This window comes from Bidens hawaiensis, unplaced genomic scaffold (genome assembly GCF_021521415.1).
Source record: "Bidens hawaiensis isolate Kalapana, Puna unplaced genomic scaffold, B.hawaiensis_p1.1 tig00020784_1, whole genome shotgun sequence".
In the NCBI taxonomy this organism is placed as follows: Eukaryota; Viridiplantae; Streptophyta; class Magnoliopsida; order Asterales; family Asteraceae; genus Bidens; species Bidens hawaiensis.
In genome coordinates, this window is record NW_027493198.1 from 181,526 (window position 1) to 199,808 (window position 18,283).

General features: G+C 38.6%; 1 protein-coding gene across 2 annotated transcripts; it reads left to right on the forward strand.

The window, feature by feature from the left end:
* The first annotated feature begins 4,933 nt into the window (after nt 1-4,933).
* Nucleotides 4,934-16,532, forward strand: LOC143561742 (putative galactinol--sucrose galactosyltransferase 2). 2 transcript variants are annotated; one of them, XM_077049739.1, is made up of 14 exons: nt 4,934-5,019; nt 10,008-10,206; nt 11,195-11,427; nt 12,244-12,334; nt 12,418-12,466; nt 12,571-12,662; nt 12,759-12,866; nt 13,160-13,276; nt 13,828-14,380; nt 15,171-15,238; nt 15,329-15,463; nt 15,563-15,780; nt 15,868-15,956; nt 16,027-16,532. In XM_077049739.1, exons 2-14 carry the CDS (start codon nt 10,016-10,018, stop codon nt 16,360-16,362), a joined length of 2,280 nt encoding a protein of 759 aa, XP_076905854.1. In that variant the 5' UTR covers nt 4,934-5,019; nt 10,008-10,015; the 3' UTR covers nt 16,363-16,532. The 2 variants fall into 2 exon arrangements, with proteins under 2 accessions (XP_076905854.1, XP_076905853.1); XM_077049738.1 differs by lacking the exon at nt 4,934-5,019 and having other exon boundaries at nt 9,811-10,206.
* Nucleotides 16,533-18,283: the final 1,751 nt, after the last annotated feature.

The following is an 18,283-nucleotide window of genomic DNA, read 5'->3' on the forward strand; positions in this document are numbered from 1 at the left end:
CTGGATGAGGTGTCAAAGTTTACCCTTGACTGCCAAATACCTAGCTTCCTCTTTTTGTTCTGCCGGGCGATCCGAACATTGTTTTCTCTAGTCCTTTGCGTGTAGAGGTGTGTACTCTGGGGAAGATCCCTTCCCAGTTGCTTCTCTGTCTCGGCAAAGCGCTTGGCCGCCGTCATGATGGCATCCCATGTGGATGGCATGCCGTCCTTACCCGTCAATGTGCGGATAAGCTCTGGGTATTCGGCGCCCTGGATGAAAGCGGCGCGAACAAGATCTTCACTTATGTTGCCCAGACTCAGCTTTTTGGAGTTGAAGCGAGTGATGAAGTCTAGTAAAGATTCATCCTCCTCTCTAACGCAGTTGAGGATCGTCCACTGTTCTTCAGTATATTTCCTCTGTTGGCTGAAGTGTTGGCTGAACTTGTTCTGAAAGTCCGCCCAATCATAGATGTGGTGGACCGGTAAACGATCGAACCATGCCCTGGCCGCTCCAACCAGTGTCATCTGGAACATATAACACCACGTGGGTTCCGTCCAGTTGCTGACGATTGCCCCCGCAATGAATCTGTTCAAGTGATCGTCTGGGTCGGATAGACCATCATAAGTGCCGATGTTGGACATTTGTTTGGCACTTCTCGGGGCGATTGCTTCCGCAATGTCCCTTGCAAACTTGGACTTTCCTGCATTTGCAGCAGTTGGTCTAAAGGTTTTGGAGAAGTCACGTGGGTTTCTCCCCACGTTCGTTGGTTTAAAGGTTTCTCCAAAATTCCTTGTCGGTTGGAAGTCCGTTTCCTTACGCTTCCCTTTCGCCTTATGGCGAGGGTTTGCGTCGGTATCGGATTCTTCCCGCTCATTGTCCGAGTACTCGCACTCACTGTTCATGTTGAGATGTTGGCGAGTACTGCCGAATTCGTCAGCCTGTTGAAGTGAACGCAAGCGTTCATCCAACTCAGCTTGGAACTCTTTCTGACGTGCTTCGGCCCACGCCTTAACTTGATCGAGTGTTTGGCGAGGGAGCCTCGTCCGTTTCTCCAACTGGGCATCAGTGAACCCCAGTGAAATATTGTTTACTGCACTTGTCCCGGCTTGGATAACCGGGGTAGTGTTCGTAAAATTTGTATAACCGCCGGTGTTCCCCCCAGTTGCTGGGGTTGTGGTTACCGGGGTTTCTTGGTCACTTACTGGCTTTGGGACCGGAGTAACGTTAACCATTTCTTCAGAAATTTTGAAAAAACTAAGAATTAGTTCTAGCTTTTATGCACGGATGGCGCCAATGAAGAAACACTAATCGACCCCGGGGCAGATTACGGATAATCTGGGGGTTAAATAGATGTTTCCCACGAGGATGAGGTCCAGCAGAGAGTTATTCTTCAGGTGACCTGCAAAACAGACACCGTAAGCTCGTCACTGAGAAGGGGGGGGGGTTCCTCCTTGTGACCACCCTCCGGTGTGAGAATCAGACTAGATTGCTCTGAATATAAGTGTATATTAAGAGATTGCTAGAGAAGATAAGATAATGAGGTATCAGATCCTGATCTTACCATTCCAAGGTGTTAGAGTATTTATAGCCGAAGGTAGGTTTCCAAGAAGGTACAGCCGGCTGAATAGTATTCCTGTTCTACCAACAGTGGGTTACGCACAAGCCATGCTGGTTGGTGGATAGGCTGCGGCTGATAGTGACAAGGCCGGCTGTATACTGTTCCTTTACTGCCGGCTATGCACTGTTCCACCAACTGTAGGCTACGCACGTCCCACAGTGAGGGTTGGTGAGTAGGCAGCGGCTAATAGTGACAGTACTAGAGGGTGCTCCTCGTACTGTTGTCGGTGAGCTGTCACCCTGTGATTGGTTCAAGGGCTGTTTTGGTCAGATCTTGTCTATTTTGCCCATACCTTGGCAAGTATAGTACAAAAGATCTTCCAGAAGCATACGGACTGGCTCATTTGGGCGGGAGTATTCCCGCCTTGCTCATTCCTTCAGGTGACTACTGAATTATTGAGAGCTAAGTGCCTTGTGCGTGTAGCCTTGCTGCGCGGGTGGCCTTCCCTGATGGCTTGTATCCGCAGCTGCGGGAACAGGCAGAGTACACCATTGGGAGGCATTTCCTGCGGGAACAGCTTGCGTACTGCGCGTAAGGACGTCACGTCTCTGAGCATGGTGGGTCCTGCGGATCCAGTTGGTTTCTGCGCAGACGTCTCTCTTCAAGGTGAGTCCTGCGGGTCCAACTGGGCTCTGCTGGGACCTACCTCTTCAGTAACATATACAAACTTTAATATTTATCCAAAAAATATCCACGTACAACATGTTTCTTTTGAACACTAACGTTTAAAGGTTGCATAACTTTCCGTTTAAACATGTATCTTATGACACGTGAAACTCAACTAATTACTAGTTGTTACATATAATATGATTCTCATGTGCATTCGATCTAGAATCTTCAAAGTTTATCACATGTTCACATTTTCTGTATAACCACAATTCACATTTAAATATTCATTTTCTTGATTTTCGTAAATATGATTCGTATTTGTAATAATTTTTTAGATCGTACAACTGTATTCATAGTGACGCCAAAAGAGCATCATTCATGGATGAAAGCGAGGGGCCGTGCGTTGTGCGGTTCGGTGCGGTTTTTGATTAAAACTGAACCGAAAACCAAAACTTCGGTTTATGTAGTATTTGAAATCGTTCAGTTTTGGTTTTTCGGTTTTCGTTTTGGTTATGGTTCGGTTTCGGTTTTTTCGGTTTTTGACATTTGATCTTGAAAAATTTAGGCCGAAAATAAAGTTGGGAAAAATAATGAATTTAGATATAAATAATTTTGTATATTGTAAAATAATAGACTAATGTACATTTTTCCAAAAATATTTGAGTTACGTATTTATTAAATCTTATAAATTATTTAAGATAAAATATTAAAAACCAAAAATTTAGGAATTTGGTTCGATTCGGTTTTTTCGGTTTTTATTACATGCAAAACCAAAACCAAACCGTTAGTTCGGTTTTTACAAAAACATAAAACTAAACCGTCGGTTTTTGTTTCGTTCGGTTTTTTCGTTTTGAATTTTTCGGTTTTTCCGGTTTCTTGCACGCCCCTAAATTGAAAGCTTCAAAATCATTAAATCATTAATCTAGATATTAAAATAACCATGGATGTAAATGCTGACGTGGCGTTACAAGCATGGATAACGTTGTTAAGGTCCAAACAAATGGAGACTGTTGACAACAACAATAATAATAATAATACATCCGACACTAGTGTCGTGAATGCGGTTCTGGATTTCGTAAGGTAACACGTGAAGCTTCCGGAATTTGGGTTTTAACCTAGAAACGTGTAAAATCATTATTCATATAACTTACGCTAGAATTTTATTTTAGAGATGTGGATGGCTGACGTGGAGGTAAAAAACAACATTTTTTTTGTATTTTCTTTAGATTTTAAAAACGAGTATAGGCAGGAACAAAATGTAACGCTCTAATGATATATAAATGCATAAAATACAATCAAGATAAGTAGGAAATAATGTTTTGACATATAAAACTTAGCATAAACAACCGGTATGTATGTGGATTTTCGATACCGGTATTAAGTTTTTAGTTTTTGGTATTGGTACGGTACCAGAATTTTCCGAATTTTGCACGAAATATTGGTACCGAACCGAACATTTCGGTACGGTACCAAATATTTTAAATTTTCGGAATCCCGAGCTCATCCCTAACTGCCGGTGACGAAACTTGGACAAAAATGCCATGGTGGCCAGATTCAATACGTATAAAATTTTTCATAAAATAGAGTGGCTGGGCTCAAAATTTTCTGGACGAAAACATGTAAATTTACACTATGAATAAATTTTTTTGGACGAAAACACAAAAATTTATACTACTAACAAAAAAAACGGAAGTGATCAGAGCCACCTCGAATCACAATACAAGCTTCGCCCTACCTCTATAGAATTGTTAAGCAATACCTAAACATGTATATACTTTCACTTATACAAATCAAAGAATCAAATAAAAAGTAAATAAAATAAAATAAAATAAAATTCATTTACTTGTCTATTCCATTTTTTTATCATAGCCGTTTAACCTATATTCTATTACCTCATATCAAACATACCTTAAATGTTCATTTTTACCAAAAAAACGGTAAAACGTCATGCAATATTATTAGCATGGTTACATTTAAACCCAAGGCCTTGGTGTGTAAATAAGTCTATACGGCTCGTATAGGGCCTATACGAGTTGTATAGTCCTAACTTATTGACATGCGTACGGGGCTGACGGTGTGGCAACATTTTGCAGTTTATACGAGCCGAATAGGGTCTATATGACTCATATAGACTACATGTCAGCTTGTACTTTGACCAGAGATTTATAATTATTTTATGGTCTATACAAGCCGTATAGATGGTATACAACCCGTATAGACTATGTATCGGTTTTTCTTGCTCTAACCATGTAAGATTTGTGTGTTGCTTTGTAAGACACTCCTTGGAGCCGCATACGAGTCAAACAGACTCTATAAACGAATCATATAGCCCTATACGGCTCGTACAAAGAAATAAAACCTGACACTCCTGACCGAAAATGACTTGCCTCTGCACCTATACAAATCGTATAGGCTCTATAATGTCTGAATAACTGGTGTGTATAAGCAAGCCTGTTTATCCAACTCATACCTTTGGAAAAAATATCTTCAAACTAGCAACGGACACGTGGTATGATCCTGTTGGTCATATAATCATTTCACAAGTATATAAACCTCCACCGCTTTCTTTCCTTCACCTTCCATAATAATAATAATAATAATAATACTCTGTCGCAAATTCTTATTATTCTCGTCGCTAATTCCTCCAAAATCCTGCATTGAAGTTTGCACTTTCATAACCGGAGTGCAATTCTTCCAAACTGATCGATAACAAACTGAAAACAGAGGTTTTGAACTTTTGATCGTAATCCGCAAGCTTATTCGATAAACAACAGCAAATTAATCATTCTTCCGGTCGAAATTCGAACACAAAGGTGAGTTTTACTGATTCAGACTAATATTTGTATGTTTGTTTGTTTACAATTTATAAATTAATTACACAAAACTTTTTAGTTATTTTATATATTTTGATAAAAACCTTAACGGCTTTAAACTCCACACGAGGCAAAGCTTGGCTATGTAATGTGAAATTAATAAATAGAAAATTAAATGAGTTAAAACTAATAAAATACACTAGGCTCATTAAAACAATTGTCTCATACAAGGCTCGATAACTAAGCGAGCTTTATTTGAGCCTCGGGCTAGATAATACGATAAGGGTGGGTTCGTTTCAAGCTTTTTATCGATCTGATATTGATATGTCATTGGTTTATCGTGCATTTGAAGTTTTGGTAACGCTAAGTCGAGCGATTGATTTATGCGTGATTTTGTTTGCGTGTTGTTTAATAAAATCATTAGTTGTTCGTTAAAAAAAAGTGATATATGCTTGATTTTTTAGTTCAAATTTGTTTGGATTATTATTTTATGGAAGGGGTTTTGCCTAGAGTTTTCGCTTTATAAATTTGTTTCTTTTTATCAAAAGTGATAAGTGTCAAAACACGAAATGAAATCTGACCTGATCCATGACGATGTTTCCACGGATTTTCGAGATGAACGAAACACGTCTTGATCTTCTTCTTCAACTGCTTGAGACCTGCAATGGTTTTTTTGGGGGTGTGGAGGTGACTGCTAAGATATCCTGAGGATTTCTTGTTCACAGACACAAAAAAGTGGTGGTGGCTCTTATTGAGCATGACCCGCTAATAAGGAGGTGGAGACCTCCTTATATAGAGAGCCTCATGGCCACCATCATGATACCCTAATGGGCCTAGCCCAGTTAGGGTTACCTCCACAAAACCCCCTCAGCCCAATAACATTGTATTAGTCCATGTAATAAAATAAGCCAAACATAATAGATTTAGGGTCGTAGAACCGGGTTTTAGTACCATACCCCTACAAGCCCCCCAAGTCCAGCGTTGCTCCTGGGCGCGCAAGCGTCTAGGTGGAGCGCTGGACTTTATAAGGTGTGAGGCGGTTTTTTCCCTTTTCTTTGACCTTGTCTTTATTGTCTTTTGAGTTTTGAGAGGTTTTCTTCATGATGGTGACATGTTGTAATAAAAGCCTGCGCGCGAGGCGACTTACGAGCTATAATAATAATGAAGCTTGCGCGTGAGGCGACTTACGAGCTATAATAATAACAGCTTGCGCGCGAGGCGTCTTATGAGCTGTAATAATAATGAAGCTTGCGCGTGAGGCGACTTACGAGCTATAATAATGAAGCTGGCGCGAGAGGCGACTTACGAGCTATAAGAATAATGAAGCCTGCGCGCATGACGACTTATGAGCTGTAAAAATAATGGAGCCTGCGCGCATGGCGACTTATGAGCTGTAATAATAATGAAGCTGGCGCGAGAAGCGACTTACGAGCTATAATAATAATGAAGCCTACGCGCATGGCGACTTATGAGCTGTAATAATAATGAAGCTGGCGCGAGAAGCGACTTACGAGCTATAATAATAATGAAGCTTGCGCGTGAGGCGACTTACGAGCTGTAATAATAATGAAGCTGGCGCGAGAAGCGACTTACGAGCTATAATAATAATGAAGCCGGCGCGAGAAGCGACTTACGAGCTATAATAATAATGAAGCTTGCGCGTGAGGAGACTTACGAGCTGTAATAATAATGAAGCTGGCGCGAGAAGCGACTTACGAGCTATAATAATAATGAAGCCTGCGCGTATGGCGACTTATGAGCTGTAATAATAATGAAGCTGGCGCGAGAAGCGACTTACGAGCTATAATAATAATGAAGCCTGCGCGCATGGCGACTTATGAGCTGTAATAATAATGAAGCTGGCGCGAGAAGCGACGAGCTATAATAATAATGAAGCCTGCGCGCATGGCGACTTATGAGCTGTAATAATAATGAAGCTGGCACGAGAAGCGACTTACGAGCTATAATAATAATGAAGCTTGCGCGTGAGGCGACTTACGAGCTGTAATAATAATGAAGCTGGCGCGAGAAGCGACTTACGAGCTATAATAATAATGAAGCTTGCGCGCGAGGCGGCTTACGAGCTATAAGAATGACAACAGCTTGCGCGCGAGGCGTCTTACGAGCTGTATGAATGATAAAAGCTTGCGCGTGAGGCGTCTTACGAGCTATAAGAATATTAACAGCTTGCGCGCGAGGCGTCTTATGAGCTGTATGAATAATAAAAGCTTGCGCGTGAGGCGTCTTACGAGCTATAAGAATATTAACAGCTTGCGCGCGAGGCGTCTTATGAGCTATAAGAATATTAACAGCTTGCGCGCGAGGCGTCTTATGAGCTGTATGAATAGTAAAGCCTGCGCGTGAGGCGACTTACGAGCTATAAGAATATTAACAGCTTGCGCGCGAGGCGTCTTATGAGCTGTATGAATAGTAAAGCCTGCGCGTGAGGCGACTTACGGGCTACTTTATGTCCCGCGCCACGTGCAGATGTTGCATGCGCGTGCGCGTAGACTTTGGTTTTGTGTTATGCGCCACGCGCAGATGCTGCATGCGCGTGCGCGTAGACAGTGATATGTGTGAGCATGTGATGCGTAAGCATGTGTAATATGCGTGAGCATATGTGATGCGTGAGCATATGTGGTGCATAAGCATGTGGTATGAGATTTCCCAACCCTTGAGTTTGGCGTGTGTCCATATGGGATATTATGAGGATTCCCAACCTTGAAGTTTGGCGCGTAGCCATATGGGATATTATGAGGATTCCCAACCTTGAAGTTTGGCGTGTGTCCATATGGTATATTATGAGGATTCCCAACCTTGAAGTTTGGCGCGTAGCCATATGGGATATTATGAGGATTCCCAACCTTTAAAGATTGGCGCGTAGCCATATGGGATATTATGAGGATTCCCAACCTTTAAGTTTGGCGCGTAGCCATATGGGATATTATGAGGATTCCCAACCTTGAAGTTTGGCGCGTAGCCTTATGGGATATTATGAGGATTCCCAACCTTGAAGTTTGGCGCGTAGCCATATGGGATATTATGAGGATTCCCAACCTTTGAAGTTTGGCGCGTGGCCTGATGCGCGCATGCACGGCGATGGAGTGGTGACTCGTGAGTGCGCGTGCATGGCGGAGGTCTCTTGCGCAAAACCCAGATGGTGGTTTCCGCGGCGGCACATGCACGGCTGCGGAGTGAGAATCCGCGGGGGCGCGTACATGGCGGCGGAAATCTGGTAATTTCTGGATCTGCAATTTTAGAGTCAGATCTGCAACTTTAGACCTAAAATCCAGGTCTGTAATCTAGACCTAGATCTGTAAATCAGGCCTAGATAGATCTGAAGCTCGGAGCAGATTTAAAACCATCACAGATCCGGAGACCTGATCATTTGAATCAGGCCGTTTCTTCTTGCCCAGATCTGGAAGCCTCTTTTTAGATCTATGGATCTTTTTGAGCTTTAATAGAACAAGCCTTGAAGCCTTTTTCTGTAAACTTCCAGATCTGGGTTTTTCCTGGGAGAGATCTGACAGCCGAGATGAAGATCGAAGGGCAGTTCGTTGCCGTCCCACGGATGGCGCCAATGTCAAAACACGAAATGAAATCTGACCTGATCCATGACGATGTTTCCACGGATTTTCGAGATGAACGAACCACGTCTTGATCTTCTTCTTCAGCTGCTTGAGACCTGCAATGGTTTTTTTGGGGGTGTGGAGGTGACTGCTAAGATATCCTGAGGATTTCTTGTTCACAGACACAAAAAAGTGGTGGTGGCTCTTATTGAGCATGACCCGCTAATAAGGAGGTGGAGACCTCCTTATATAGAGAGCCTCATGGCCACCATCATGTTACCCTAATGGGCCTAGCCCAGTTAGGGTTACCTCCACAAAACCCCCTCAGCCCAATAACATTGTATTAGTCCATGTAATAAAATAAGCCAAACATAATAGATTTAGGGTCGTAGAACCAGGTTTTAGTACCATACCCCTACAATAAGGAAAAGAAAAGTGGAAAGCAACCTTTTGTGATTTTGTAAAAGTGGTTTTTTGTTTTAAAAACAGTGAACCAGGTTTATAAAACATTCATAATAATTTGCGGTTTCAATTCACCTGACAATAACCAAGTTTTAAAAACGTTCTACTACTCTATTTAAAGGCTTTTTTTCTAGCAACTGTTTTCAACTTTTATCAGGTGTTTCACTATTTTGAACTTTTTTTTATTAATATTAAAATTTTTATGGCTATTTTTTTAGCAAATGTTTTATTTTGTTATCCTTTTATATATAACATAAACCGAATAAATCATAGTTACGGCTAGTAATAATAATAATAATAATAATAATAATAATAATAATAATAATAATATTATTATTATATTTTCTTTTACTTTTTTTTTATTTTGCCAACTATTTTTCTAACATATGGCTCACTCATAATTGTTTCTTTCTTTCTTTTTTTCTATTATTTTTTATTTTTATTCTTTTATAACTTTTAGGATACGATGTTTTGTAAAATTTCGAATGTACCGTTTCGACGTGCTTATTCGTATCTTCGTTTGGGTGTAAATTTCATTCAAAACGGAGTGGTGCGTAATAATGTACAAGTCACCAAAGCACAAACATACAAGTCGTCAAGGCTGCCTCAAGGTTTCAATTTGTTTACAATTTTTTTTTCTCTTACAAGTTTAAGAATATGATGTTTTATAAAGTCCACGGCGTGCTTATTTTTATCAACGTTTCAACGTTAACATTCTATACAACCGAACTGTGAATATTAATGTACAACTAATCAAAATCAAAGAACAAACTTACAAGTCAAAGCTAACTCAATGTTTCATTTTTTTAACTTTATGTCATTGCTGTGTGCTTATTTATATATGCTATATGCGCTTCGATGTAAATTTTACTCAAAACCGTGCGACGTACATTTCTCATTTATCATGTGCATGCAAACATAGCATGTACTTATGTTTTTTTTTTCTAACTTTTGTAGATTTAAGAATGACTATTACTCCAAAGATCTCCATTGATGATGGCAACCTTGTGGTTCATGGGAAAACCATCCTTAAAGGCGTGCCGGATAACATCATGTTGACTCCAGGAACAGGCTCTGGACTCATAACCGGTGCATTCATCGGTGCAACATCATCAATAAGCAAAAGTCTTCATGTTTTCCCTGTGGGAATCTTAGAGTAAGTTCAAGACTTGTTTTGTAATTTAGTTGTCATGTTTATGGGATGTTTGGGATTTTGCTTATTTGATATGCCTTTGGGCTTATTATGTTTTTGAAAAGCATGCTAGTATTTTTGAGTGTTTTGGTAAAGAAATGTGTTTATTGATATATGGTGAAACTGAACACAACCTGTATATAGGCCTGTAAACGAACCGCACGTTCGGTGAACTGTTTGTAAACCGTTTGGTGGGAAGTTCGTTTATTTAATAAACGAAGGAACATGAACAAAAAAATTGTGTTCGTTTAATTAAACAAACAAAAGTGAACACATGTTTCGTTCGTGAACGTTCGTTTATATTCGTTTATTTATGTTCATTTATGTCAGTTTATCTATGTTCGTTTACATATTAATAGCAAATAATTAAACAATATCTGGAAGAGTTATCTACTTTTATTTAAGTGTGTTCATATATGTTCGTTCATGTTTGTTTATCTTCATTTACATTTGTTCATATATGTTTCTTTATCTTTATTCAGTTATGTTCATTTATGTTCGTGAACCGTTCGTTTAGATTTTAAACAAACGAACATAAACGAACACGAACATGTTCATTTTTTAAATAAACGAACACAAACACAAAATATGTGTTTGATTAAGTGTTTGTTCTCGTTTAAAGTTACATGAACGAACATGAACATGCCCTTGTTCGTGTTCGTTCGGCTCGCTTACAGGCCTAGTTTTGCGTCGACCTGTTTAGAGTTCATTTGCAAATATGAGTATTGCCTGGTGATTTAGTAACTAATTAAACAACAAAATGAACCTTTTTTTATTTTTATATTTGCTGTCTTTTTATTGTTTTTTTCTCAGTTAAAAAACTTGAGTTTGTGACAGGTCGTGTTCAGGTTGTCCCGGTTGATATACAACTTACATGAGTCAACTCAAAACCTGATTATTTTCGTGTCGTCTCAAATATTTGTTTCTAAACGCGTTTGTTTGCATGTAACAGGGATCTTCGGTTTATGTGTTTGTTTCGGTTCAAGCTATGGTGGATGACTCAGAGAATGGGAACATGTGGGAAAGACATTCCTCTAGAGACTCAGTTCATGCTTGTGGAGGTCAAAGACAGCAACGATCATAGTCCGGTGATATATACCGTGTTTCTTCCACTTTTAGAAGGCCAGTTCAGGGCTGTTCTTCAAGGAAATGATAGGAATGAGCTAGAGATTTGCCTTGAAAGTGGTTAGTTTATTAACTTGATACAAGTTTTTAAATCAAGAACGAGCCGATTAACTTGTTTATCCAAATGTGTTAAAAAGGGTGACAGGTATTTTAAACGTGTTAATCGGGTTGGAAGGTTTTGAAAAAAAAAAGATTAAACATGCCATCGTGTCGACTAGATTAAACATGCCATCGTGCAGCTTGTTGCCCGTTTGCCTGCCACTTTATTGTAATTGTTTTATAGTAAAAAAAACAACGTTTGGAACCTGAACACAACGCATTTAATTAAACAGGTTAGCGAGTTGACCCGTTTAACTAAGCGGGCAAAACAGGTCAACATGAGCACAACCCGTTTAATAAAACAGGTTAGTGGGTTGACCAATTTAACTTAGCGGGTTAAACAGGTCAATATGAACACGACCGGGTGGGTTAATAAAACATTTGGGGTTTTAAAAAATGGGTTGAACAGACCAATTTAACTAAACGGGTTAAACATGTCAACCTGAACACGACCTGTTTAAAACATGTTAGCGGGTTGACCACTTTACATGTCAACCTGGACACGACCGGTTTAATCAAACATGTTAGGTTTAAAAACCTAGCGGGTTGACCAACTTAACTAAACAGTTAAACAGATCAACCTGAACACGGGCTGTTTAATAAAACAGGTCAACCTGAACATGACCCGTTTATTAAACAGGTTGCAGGTTAGATATACATGTCGTGTCAGAAAATGTCAGCCTTAATTATGACATTTTAAGGTTTAAATCTTATTTATAGGTAAGATAATTTTGGGCTTAAAGCTGACTAATGACATGGTTCTTGTAACAAACACAGGGGATCATGCAGTTGAAACTAACCAAGGGCTCAGTCTTGTGTACATGCATGCTGGAACAAATCCCTTTGAGGTCATCACACAGGCTGTAAAGTAAGTACACTTCCTAACTTGGTTATAAACATTAATATGGTATTATTTCTTGACATATAACTTAAATATGCATGTTTTAACAGGGCTGTTGAGGACCATATGCAAACATTTCATCACCGCGACAAGAAAAAGGTAACGAATAATAATAATAACAGCAACTTTTTCCCTATGATGTTTCTTGAGTAATATAGGAATTAAATATTATTTTATCGTGTTTTTGTTGATTGAAATAATAGTTACCAGGGTTACTCGACTGGTTTGGTTGGTGCACGTGGGATGCTTTCTACACAGACGTTACTGCAGAGGGCGTTGAAGAAGGCCTCAAGAGGTAATTATTTCTAGCATTAATATCATTTCTGTAATAACTAAAATGTACAGAGAAACTGAGCATAGAAAATGAACATATTTCCGGTAATTTTTGCAGTTTATCATCAGGCGGGACCCCACCGCGCTTCCTGATTATAGATGATGGTTGGCAAGAAATTGGTAATGAGAATAAGGATCCCAATGTTGTGGTGCAACAAGGAGCACAGTAAGTATTCTTTCCAATTCATTTTATTTTATTATTATTTTTAATCATGATAAATCGTTTAATGGAAAACTCACGGGTCCCACCATTATCCTGCTAACCGACCAGTAAAAGTTGACCTATGGTTATTAGTTTTTATATGAACATATTTGCTTTTTATATAATCAGTCACACACTCAAAACTTGTTATTATGTTGTTATTACAACTTTACATAAAATACGCGTACCCAAACACTATCTATTATTACTTTGATTAATTCGTATGATATAATCACCTTCGAAACGCAATCGTGTAGGTTTGCAAATCGACTAACGGGGATCAAAGAGAACCAGAAATTCCAAAAGAAAAAAGACGATCATGCCCCTGGCTTGAAACATGTTGTGGATGAAGCTAAGGAACAACATAATGTCAAGTATGTTCATAACTCCATTTTTTTTTGGCCAAATTTTATATTTGCATCTACAAACTGGAAAAATATCATCTATACCTATGTAAAACTAAAAATATCATACTTGCTCTTACAAAGCAGTTAAAATATCAGATATACACAATTCATTAGAAACAATTCAATAAATTACCATTTTACCCTTATTTTTCTAAAACCTTGAAATTTCATATATCCCCCATCCTTAACTTCAATTTTTTTACTTGATCGTTTTAAGTTTTTTTTACCCATTTTTAACCTTTTCCTTTTTTTACCCATAAACAATAGTTTTCTCAAAATATTAGACGATTATCTGCCGTCAAGAGAACAAAAGAGGAGAGACGACGGTTTGTTCACTTACTTATTGTTGATGTCGAAATCCAAATAAAAAATAGGGTTTAAACAAATATAATGGAAAGGGGTAGAATGGTCATTAAGTAAAATTATTAAAGTTGGGTATATATGAAACTTTTTAAGTTTTTAAGCGTGTATATGAAACTAATCCTATTTTGGTTTCTAACTAACTCGGGTTACCACAGGTACGTATACGTCTGGCACGCACTAGCCGGTTACTGGGGCGGTGTAAACCCAACCATACCCGGCATGGAACCATACGACCCGGCTCTAGCCTACCCGGTCCAATCACCAGGCGTTAAAGGGAACCAACCCGACATAGTCATCGACAGCCTCTCAGTCCACGGTCTGGGCCTAGTCCACCCAAGAAAAGTTTTCAACTTCTACAACGAGCTCCACGCGTACCTCGCTTCATGTGGAGTTGACGGAGTCAAAGTCGACGTTCAAAATATTATTGAGACGCTTGGGGCGGGCCATGGGGGTCGGGTTTCGTTGACCCGAAGCTACATTCAGGCTTTAGAGGCTTCTATTGCTAAGAACTTTAAGGATAATGGGTGCATTGCTTGCATGTGTCATAATACTGATGGGCTTTATAGTGCTAAACAAACTGCAATCATTAGGGCTTCTGATGATTTTTACCCTCATGATCCTGCTTCTCATACTATACATGTATCATCTGTGGCTTATAATACATTGTTTCTTGGAGAGTTTATGCAGCCAGATTGGGACATGTTTCATGTAAGTATACGGGCCGGATAACAAGTCAAAACGGGTCATTTTTGGTATGGGCCCGAGCTGGAGCTTCACTTATCGAGCTCGAGCCGGCTCGCGAGCCTAAACGAGCATGCCATTTATATAATTTTTTAAAATATATATATATAATAATTATTAATTAGTATATATAATGTTATGAAAAAAATAAATAAATATAACTAAATAATATATATTATTTTATACATAAAATGATAAAATTATAATAGAAAAAATATATTAAAATAACTATAATTATATAAATAATAATTGATTAATAGTAAACGAGCCGAGCTCCGTGTAAGTTAAACGAGCCGAGCTTGGCACCCCTACGCTGAGCCCAACTTGTGAGTCGTCTTTTCAAGCTCAAGCTTGGCTCGTAAATATTATTTATAATTTTTTTATTTATTTTAATTATAAAATTATTTTTTATATATAATAAATAATAATAAATATATATTTTACACAAAGAAATTATATAAATAATAGGCTCGTGAGCCACCTGGAGCTTGATAAGTGAAGCTTGGTCTTGGTCTTGTTTATAAATGAAGCTTCTTTTATGGATCGAGCTCGTTTAAATTCAGCTTGATCTCGAGTAGCTCTCGAGCCGGCTTGACTCGTTTACAGCCCTGGATAATTACAGAATTTATATTATTTTGACCCGTTAATGATAAAACATAACTGAGTTGACCCGTTCATAAGTAAATGGATATAAAACATTTATGTTGAACTGGATTTTAACCAACTTAATTTCTTTTTTTGTAATTGATACTTTCAGAGTCTTCATCCGGCTGCTGATTATCACGCTGCAGCGCGATCTATCGGTGGATGCGCAATCTATGTTAGGTACTTAAATCATGTTTTATTATTATATATCATAACAAGACTTATTTAAACACAAAATAACCATAAACTAATTATAACTATTTTTATCAGTGACAAACCTGGCCACCACAACTTTGACCTGTTAAAGAAGTTAGTTCTCCCAGACGGGTCGGTGCTTCGGGCCCAACTTCCTGGCAGGCCCACACTCGACTGCCTCTTTGTTGACCCAGCTAGAGATGGAATCAGGTATTAATCTTTTCATTAAACTCAACTAAGGATATTGAGTTTGACTTTGACTTTTGGCTTTGACTTTTGACTTTGACTTTGACTTTTATGTTAATGTAGTTTGCTTAAGATTTGGAATGTGAACAAGTGCACTGGTGTGGTGGGTGTGTTTAACTGTCAAGGGGCGGGTTGGTGTAAAGTTGAAAAGAAAACCCGAATCCATGACGCGTCTCCCGGTATTCTTACGTGTGCGGTTCAATCTGCTGACGTGGACGCACTAAGTCAAGTGGCGGGCCCGGATTGGAATGGTGAAACAATTGTGTACTGTCAAAGATCAGGTAACACACCTTTTCAAACTTCCTATAAACTTTGACCAAATGTTGACCATATAAGTAAACGGGTCAAACTTGTCACTTCTGTTGCAGGGGAGATAATTCGGTTACCGAAAGGCGTGTCATTACCCGTAACACTCAAGGTTCTAGAATATGAGTTATTCCACTTTTGCCCTCTAAAGGTAAGTCTCTTTTAAACCCAATAAAAGTTTGAGCCCGTTTGACTTTTCTGGCCCATTTGACTTTTAACAGGAAATAACCGAAAACATATCGGTTGCACCTATCGGGTTGCTCGATATGTTCAATAGCAGTGGTGCAGTAGAGCATTTTGAAGTCAACTTAGCTTCAAATGAAGTCAACGTTGACCAGTCAACTCCAAGTCAACCCCGACCCGTAACTGCTATGGTGTCACTAAAAGTCCGAGGATGTGGACAATTTGGAGTTTATTCGTCTCAACAGCCTCTTAAGTGCACAATTGACGGTGTTGATACCGAGTTTAGTTATGACGGTTCGAGAGGGTTAGTGACCGTTATGGTTCCAGTGGCTAAAGAGGAGATGTATAAGTGGTCTATTGAGATCATAGTGTAAATCAGTTGAGTTTACTCGGTTCATAACCAAGTTGACTCGGTTTATAACCGAGTCAACAAAATTATATATGTAGGTTATGTATGTTTTAAGTAAGAATAATAATAATAATGTATGATGAGTGTCATTTGGCTACTATATGTTTTATGACAAATTAACAAGAGTACATGTGCAAATAACCGATCGTTTTGAGAAAAGACGAAAATACCCCTACCGAGTCACACAAATAACATAAAACAAATATCCTATGATTTTATGACCTTCGTCGGTAACAACTTCAAAGGTTTCAACGGTCACAAGTTTTTGGACGCCGTCAATTTGTTGTCGTCATCTTGTTTTTGTGCTAGGCATCTGCTTCCGAAGCCGCTTGGCTAATTTTTTTTTAAGTTATTCAAATTATAAGGTTTGTCCTCGCACCTATGTGGGACAATTCTACTACTTTTATCCATTTTCTTGCCAATTTTGCGCAGCTTTGGGCATTCTAATCAGCAACCAACCATGCAGCTTCAAGCTTCAGTGTTTCATTCATCTTAGCTCTTGGACGCAGTTGATCGAGTGCATAGCTATAACATAATAGACACACAAATTAAAAAAAAGAAACAATTAGTCATATAGAAAGCGCGAATATAAACAAAATTAAAAGTTATATGTTTAATAATTTTTCCACAATATTAAAAGGCTATTAAGTGAAAATCGTTTGATACCCTATCAAATAATGAGATAATAACATTTCCTATTTGGAGTTAAGCAAATCAGAGCAATAATCAAGTATGTAAGAAGATATTACAAGCAATTTTCTATCTCTCTTGTAGGAGAAATGATAATAATGATCCGTATATTTATTCATGTCAAGTGCCCCATACGAGATTTTTTCCCCAAAGATCGAGAGACTCCTACCATTCTTCGAAGCATTGGGCCCTTGACGATCCAGCCCAACCCATAGAAAACTGAGGGTTACTTATGAAACTTGCGTATAGATTTGGGGACCAAAATTGTTACAAAAGAAAACTTGTTGGCCCAACATAACCCATTTGGCCTTTGGAGAGAGGAGTTACCAAAATGACCCCTCAATTTAATCTTCACGCATAAAAACCTTCCAAAATCCATCTTCAAAGTTGAGTTTTTAAGACAAATATGAAACTGACACGTGACGTTCAAACCTCATCATGAGGATGAGTTTGAATGCCTACGTGCATTTTTTATTGGTCTTTTGTACGAGAAGATGGAACTGAGATTAGGGATGAGTGACAAGCTCGGGACAATATCGGTACTGACTTCGAAAATCTCGATCCCGAAATTTGATATTTGCTACCGGTATCGAAATGTTATTCTTGGTACCATACCAAACCTTACAGGTCCCAAGGGTGCAAAAGTCGTCAGGCGGACCCCAGGCGGTCAACTGAGGAGTTGGGTGTACTCGGGGTACTCGGGGTACTCTTAAATGATAAATTTAAAGAAAATTAACTTGTAGATACTATATATATGTCAAATATCATAAGTTTGCTAATATTTATAACAAAATAAATTAATATCAATATAAATAAGATAAATGTTTATTTAAATACTAAATTATTCTAAAATTATTTAACCAGTAGTTAAAAAAAAGTGATATTCTTTTTTTAATATTATAGAAATATGAATTATGTTATATTTTTTAAGTCAAAATCAGCACAAGTTAACCGACTAGATGTGATTCTGGATGAGGTTGACTGCATTCGATCAATTCTTAGTAACTAGGCGAAGTTAAAGAAACTCCCCTCAATGTCATACCTTGAAGCGAGTACTCGGCCTTGTAGACCTACTTTTACAACATTGCCGGTACCGAAAACTCAAAACTTGATACCAGTCCCAGCACCGGAAACGCTTATCTCTAGTTAAGATGGATCATTTTAGAAATTATCCAAAAAAGAGGGTCTATTTTTGG

Bases quoted from the DNA above. Each gene is read 5' to 3' on its own strand.
- LOC143561742 (XM_077049738.1), top strand. From the start codon at position 9,899: ATGCGCTTCGATGTAAATTTTACTCAAAACCGTGCGACGTACATTTCT. The intron at 12,467-12,570 runs GTAACGAATAAT...TTGAAATAATAG, and splicing joins ATCACCGCGACAAGAAAAAG to TTACCAGGGTTACTCGACTG. The intron at 14,381-15,170 runs GTAAGTATACGG...TGATACTTTCAG, and splicing joins CAGATTGGGACATGTTTCAT to AGTCTTCATCCGGCTGCTGA.